The 7,017-nt window shown below is 32.5% G+C and overlaps 1 protein-coding gene across 1 annotated transcript; it reads right to left on the bottom strand.

The window, feature by feature from the left end:
* Positions 1 to 2,255: 2,255 nt before the first annotated feature.
* On the bottom strand, positions 2,256 to 6,733 carry LOC110459159. The gene is made up of 4 exons (XM_021511273.1): positions 6,657 to 6,733; positions 4,308 to 4,555; positions 3,714 to 3,791; positions 2,256 to 3,282 (listed from the first exon to the last, which is right to left on the bottom strand). Coding segments are annotated over exons 1-4 (651 nt in total). The 5' UTR covers positions 6,658 to 6,733; the 3' UTR covers positions 2,256 to 2,958.
* Positions 6,734 to 7,017: the final 284 nt, after the last annotated feature.

Genomic DNA, 7,017 nt, shown 5'->3' with positions numbered 1-7,017 from the left:
TAATAGTTTTAGATATTTATTCATAACATAAACAGCGCTAGCATTTCTGTCGATTTTATTTCAGCTTAACCGGCCGCTATCCGGAAGAAAACATGCACCGTACTGACTGCTAGGGCAGTTATTTTCTGCTTTGAATACTTCCCACTGGCAATAATGATTACGTAACGTACCCCTTGCGCTATCTTTTGACCATTTGGCAACTATTCGCTTCGTAGCTGCCACGGTACAACCCTTTTCTTTGGCTTACTTCACACGGCCAGTCATTTTGTTCACAAAGAAATGGTGTGCTATGCGCATGCGCTAGTAGAGGGAAATCCCTGAACAAAACGTTGGTCAGACAGGTAGAAATACCGATGATTATCTTAGATTTAATCATTTTTATGAATCTATTTCAGCCAAATCCGATCGGCATTTTCCATAAGGAGTCTTACTTGATATGTTTATGTAGTATTTGGAAAAAAGACAAAAAAAAAAGTTACTTCAGCGTGATGCCCCTTTAACTGTATTGTTCTACTAGCAAGAAAAACGATTGATCGTTTGAACGGGTTAATTTTAGGACGGTTTAATATATTTTTGAATGAAAGACTAAATTATAGGATGCTGGTTTGTTATGAATCATAGAGAAATCTCAGTCAAATGCGTTTTTACTGAAATACTAGGTTTTAATTTTTACGTTTTTAATATTTTAGTGATTTTTGCCGTAGAATTTTCATCTTTCAGTTCTTCAAAAAATAAATATGTTAACTGGTAATACATTTTACAGTCCACAAGCCGTTTACATTAGCAAATATAATATCTTAATTATTTAATCATTATAAATGATGATAGTATACTATCGCGTCATAAGAACTATCTACGATTGCTGGTAACAAAGTGCAAATCATTACATATGCACTATAGTGTAAACTTGAATATTGCAGGTTCTTTTTATAATTTTTAAATATTATTACTTTGCACATCGTTTTTTTATCTTTGTTCTCACCAAACTGATTAACAAAATGATCCTATCAAAATTGAAACTACTGATCGCAATATTTACAAATAAGGAACATATAATGCCTGAATATACCACAAAATATCCACAATAAGCCGCGACTTGTTTTCGTTTTTTTTTTTTTTTTAATTCCAGCTTATTTTCGAAAGTTGCTTATTTTCTAACCGTCTTATTTTCGAAGCCATTTAAACGGTAAGGCATGAACGACTACTTTTTAAGGCTGTCTTACATGTGAAGCCTTTTAATTCGTTCATGCTATAGTTGCGTTATTGCTATTTAAAATCACAAGCATTTACAATAAGCTTTCGTTTAATTAACGCAGTATTGAGGTGCTAAATAAAATATGACGTTAGGTGGGGCGCAAACACCAAAGTTATAAATATTGTCAGGCGCACTAAATTTACATAAATAACATATAGTTTCAGGCGCACCACATTTCCTCAAATTTATAGATATTTTCAGATTTGTTTATTCGACTGTTGACTGCGAATTAACTGAATCCAGGGTATATTTTCAAGGATAGCCTACCTTCGAAACCGATTCACTTTTGAGGCAAGTTTGACTGCAAGGAATCCCATGCTAAATTTCAAAGCCTGCCTTTTTCAAATCAGACTTATTATCGAGATTAGGGTGTAGCCTATTGGTATGATATGATTACTTGGTGAAAAAATAAATGATGTACGCTTTATATGGCTAATTTCACTTATCATATGCTAACGATGTACTGCCGAAAAACAGATTTATTACAAATAGAGCAAAAAAACAACAATAGAGATGATCAGACTTCCGTAATATTGTTGACGTCTGCTTCAGTTATTCGAAACTTAAGTGTGGTGACTCTTGCTTATTTGTCTAAAGAGGAATCGAGTTGGGGCAATAGGGTCGGGGAAACTCGAGCATGTGAGGGGAACACAGTGTTTTATTTCCACATCATGGCATCAATATTATCCAATCAATCACGCTGTGATATGGATGAGGTATAACAGTACTCATAATATGTAATATTATAATATGAATATTTATGAAAGGATACTTTAAAGAAAACAAAGTTAAGAGCGAGTGTCCTCAGAACCGCCAATATTCCTGGTTATAGGAAACCATGGTAGGACAAACTTAAAAATTCAACTATACGGAATGGAAACTGTAGAGTTGACATGCATGGTACAACTGCAACATTATATAGTTGCAATATTTAACGTTTAACTGTATGTAATAACAACTTTCAGGAAGAATTATAACCGCACAGAATATTCATGTTTGAAATGGCAATTTTAATGAGATCAAAGTGTAAACATCGCAAATCAGATATCCGTACAAACACATTGCAAATGACTAAAGACTTTGAAACAATATACAACCAGAAAACATTTTTCCCGTACACATCAACATTCAAGATAAGGTTTTTGTACAATAATCTTGCAAATGACTAAAATCTATGAAGCATAAATAATAAATTTGAATCAAGAAAACATTTTGTCACATACATAAATGTAAATGTTGCAGATCATATTTCTGTACAAAATCTTTACATATGACTATGAAACATGAATAATGAATGTAATTAAAGAAAACATATTGTCACGTACATATGATCACATACACACTCCAACAAATCACAAGTCACCCTTCTTTACGAGATATGCAACCTTACATAACTTAAACAGATCTCTTAACAGTAATGGAAAAAATAATATACATTAAAAATCATATTATAATTTAATCAATTACTGTAATCAGCCTAACGATAAAACGCTTTTAACTGATATTAATATCCGTTGAAGTCTTTAATACTGCCTGCATAATTGACTCAGAGGTCGGCTGTAAATGATATGTTTGCCGGTCAATGTTTCACAGGCCTAAAAATAACATTGAATCTCCATTTTTTTCTAAACGCATCCGACTGTCTTTGACGCAAGCACCAATATTATTTCTCCAATGGTCTCGGTAAGGCGAACCTGTTGTTATCAATCGCCATTACTATACGTGGGTACGTTGTTAATGTCGGAGTTGAGGTCGTGTTTAAAATCGTGAAGAAGAGTATGAGCCCGCCTGAGATTCTTGCATGTAAAATACCTGAAGTCAGTTCTGTCCATACTACTTATGTCAAGCCGGACGATATCGATTCCAGACTGTACAAGGTCGCTGCACGATCTCTTCATCTCGCACAAAATTGCTTGCATTGGTTGAACCAGGTTGGCTTCCAATCTGCTTCTTCCGTGACATTTCGATATGGTCAGGTTCAACGTTATTTCAGATATCATGGACAAACCATTTCTGAGTGTGCTAGCCTGTTTTTCAAAAGATAAGAAAATTCATCTGTTTTACCGATATTGAATAGAAGTTATATGTCTTTAGTAATTAAGGTATTGTCATGATGACGGACCTATCACCATTGTTTTTCAGCACAACAAATATAGTTATCGGTGTAAATAAGCAAGGATAAATTCGGCTTAAATTAACTCTGAAGTATGAAAAACTTACTAGGCTTCGTTAAGGAAAACAAAAATATATTTAATTACAAATATAATCTTATTGCAGCGAAGGAGTATTATCTGTGGACTGTTTCGCTAATAAATAACAAAAGTCGTAGTGTGTTTGGTAAATAAAATTATCCCAGTTTAGACTGATAGATTTTCCTATCTCAAAGTGTTCGTTTCATAAAGAAAACTCCGTTTCAAGAAGAAGACTCGATGATGTTATGATACAGTAATGTACTTACCACGCTATGTCCACTAGGTATATACATGTCCATAGGATGTATAGCACATAGACTTCTTCGCATCATCACCCTGTTATCCTAAACATATACCAGTACATATGATTTGTCTAGCTAATCCAAACAACAACAAAATATATTTCTAACATTTCCATGACAAAGTCTAAATGGTCTGATGATATCATTTTCATGGTGAAGCATACATTATCAAAGTTTACACAGATCCAGTAAAACACACTTCTAACGAAACTCATCGGAACTCAAATAATATCTTGATTATTGGCATTAATCAAAAATGTCACTCATTGATAAAAGTACTATCATACTGTGTTCATCATGTAACGTGGTCATGCTAAATGTCTTAAACAAATAGGAATGGAAGTTTTGAATGAATAAGTTCATGGTAAGTATAAAACGTTTGAATGAGCAGTATTGACAACGGGTGTATCAGTGTAACTTGTAAATATTGTAAGTATTCGTGTTGTACATGCGTTTGCGCAGTAAATAGACTATACAGTCTTTCTTAATGTAAGTTTCTTAACGTCAATTACAGCAATCAGCTTCTCATCATAAAGAATGACCACAAACTTTACTTACGAATTCATCTATAGCTTCCCGAATATGGTACCCTGCTAAGGTAAGATATCTGTTTAGATCGTCTATATCACAAATGTTAACTCCCTCCGTTGTTTGTGTCTCCTGGCTCTCACACAAAGCCCTGGTATTAAGGTTAAAGGTTTGAATTCCATCAGCTGTCGTTTGGTTAAACACGGATTCTGCGGGGCAGTAAGCCCTCGATAAAGTTACACATAGGACCAATGCTAACAAAATGGTGAACGTGTCCACTGAAATAGAAATAGAATATTTCATAATCTAAATAGAAGCCAATACAAGAAAAAGTTTATATTTCCCCCCTAATTGGAAAAAAAGCAGTTTTGATCAATGTATTTTTAATATAAATTGAGTCAACTGACTCAAAAGGAAATCTCATGTATTGTGAACAATTTAATAATAAAACCTCCTGGTTTGATTAGAACGGCAAAGGTTATCCTGGTCTTGACAATTATTTATTATCATTGATCATTGTATACAGTATCAAAATCAACCGAATGAAACGAAAGGGTGTGATTGAATAAATTACAGGGGACTTGATCGGAAGTAGATCAGTCAGTAGCCAAATTCAAAATAGGAATTTTGGCCAATTAGAATAAGGGACGAAGTAACAAATGTGACGTAACTCGTACCAGAAAGAAATTTAGCGTGACGACTGACCCTGATTACGTACTTGTTAAAACTCATACGTGATGGACTGAATCAATATTTCCAATAAATATTGATTGACATCTTTTACATATCTATTTTTGTATATTCTAAAGTTCTAGAAAGACGAGCAGCTGTATGATGCAGTGTATTTCGAGTTTGGCATACTGTGACTATTACCAAATTGTAAACGTGTGTCATATGTGTCTTACGTTCATTCTTCTTAACTAAATATCCAGACTTTTAATAACCAATATAATGACAGAAAACTGTAACAGATGTTAATATATAGTTAAGATTCCTGAAAATATTTTTTAAACAAATATAAATGGTACTAATCTTTTCTTTAGATCATTAAATTCGTGTTTTACACACAAATACATATTTATATTATAAATTATAAATTATAAATATCACCCTAAATATTTGTATTGTCAGCCCTATTCTATTTTATAAATATCACATATATATATATTAAAAATGTATCAACCGCTGCCAGTGTGAAAATTTCCACATCGTGATAAGTTAAAATACTCATAACACGAATATTTCCATACACGAGAATTTTCAATATTATTGAACTCAGAATTATTTAAAGAAGCTTAACATCTTGCTATCAATGCATAAAGCATTATACATCTTTCAAAATTAAATAACAATATTGACAGTGGTTCTCTTCTAAAAAGGTGATAAAGTAAAGTATAAATCCCGAAATCTGTCCTGTCTGTATTGTAAACTGGTAAACTAAAACAATAATAATTACAATGCGCCTACATCTAGAATTCCTGCTTGGTTTTGTTAAACAACCATTGAAACAAAGGACAATACTTATTCCGCGTTCTAAAAAGAGCTTTAACGTCTTTTAATCAATACTATTCATAAACACGAAGTGATACTAAGATAAATATATGTAATTCAAAAATAGGTTACAGGTAATTAAAAAAATGAGTTTAAGTATATATTTGTTAATATTGTAAAGTAAAAATCAAATTAAATAGCGAAAGATGTATCTTTGTATAGGTATGACGATAAAAAGGTGTAGGGGAAATTATTGTTAAGCTAACCAAACTTTTCTTAAATAGTGTTCTCATAAAACAAACGAACAGCAAACAATGGCATCAAAGAACGGTGTCCTTATTCGCAAAACGTACACAATAGGTACTGGGTCACTAAGCATACGACATCCAGTATCAAACGACCTATTATTTCCTTAATGAAGTCACAGGTGGGTTTTTTTCAAGTTTATAAATCGACAGGTTTCTAGTCCCGGTTTTTGTCAACGAATTGTATAACAATTACACATTTTACAATCAAATGGATTGCCTTGAGCAAATAACCATGAAATTAGTATATTCTGCGAACTGTCTGTTACAAATATGTCTCAAGTTATTGATAAGGATTAAATTTTGAACATCTTTTATATATTATAGAATGATTCAAGTTAAGTACAGTTATTTCAAAATTAGCATATTAATATATAGTACTATTATTCATTGATTCGAACAAATAAATACGCTTCAAAATTATCTGTTTTTGATAGATACTTTGATAAATAGATAAACATTTCATGGTCTCCATGTGAATATTCTGTGGGTCATCATTTGATCCAGCTTCTTAAATTTCAATTTCAATTTCGGTTTTGTTTAGACCTCGGTATAGTATTGATTGGTGATATATTATACTCACTCGTACTGGTGGAATAAAACCTCAATTCCTTTATGATGATGTCCAAAACGCCACCCTTATATAGTATATGCCGTGCGTTATTTGGAAACCGTCTAAATTAAGCTTTATTACGACGTCATCCTCAAAAATTGGAAATACTACAAAGCATTGTTTTTTAATTGGAAATATTACAAAAAAACGTTATCTATAAAGATCGTTGACATTGAGTGGTTAAAAGATCAGGAAAAGGCAGATATGGTTCAGTGGACCGGTTTTTAACAAAGTTGACTTCCGCCATTTATCAATACATGTTTTAGTTAAATGATACGCACCATTACTTAAACGTACACATCAGCATTTAATGGCAATTACCAAGAATGCT

The sequence above is a fragment of the Mizuhopecten yessoensis genome, unplaced genomic scaffold, assembly GCF_002113885.1.
Source record: "Mizuhopecten yessoensis strain PY_sf001 unplaced genomic scaffold, ASM211388v2 scaffold9977, whole genome shotgun sequence".
In the NCBI taxonomy this organism is placed as follows: Eukaryota; Metazoa; Mollusca; class Bivalvia; order Pectinida; family Pectinidae; genus Mizuhopecten; species Mizuhopecten yessoensis.
This window is presented reverse-complemented; position numbering and strand designations above follow the sequence as displayed.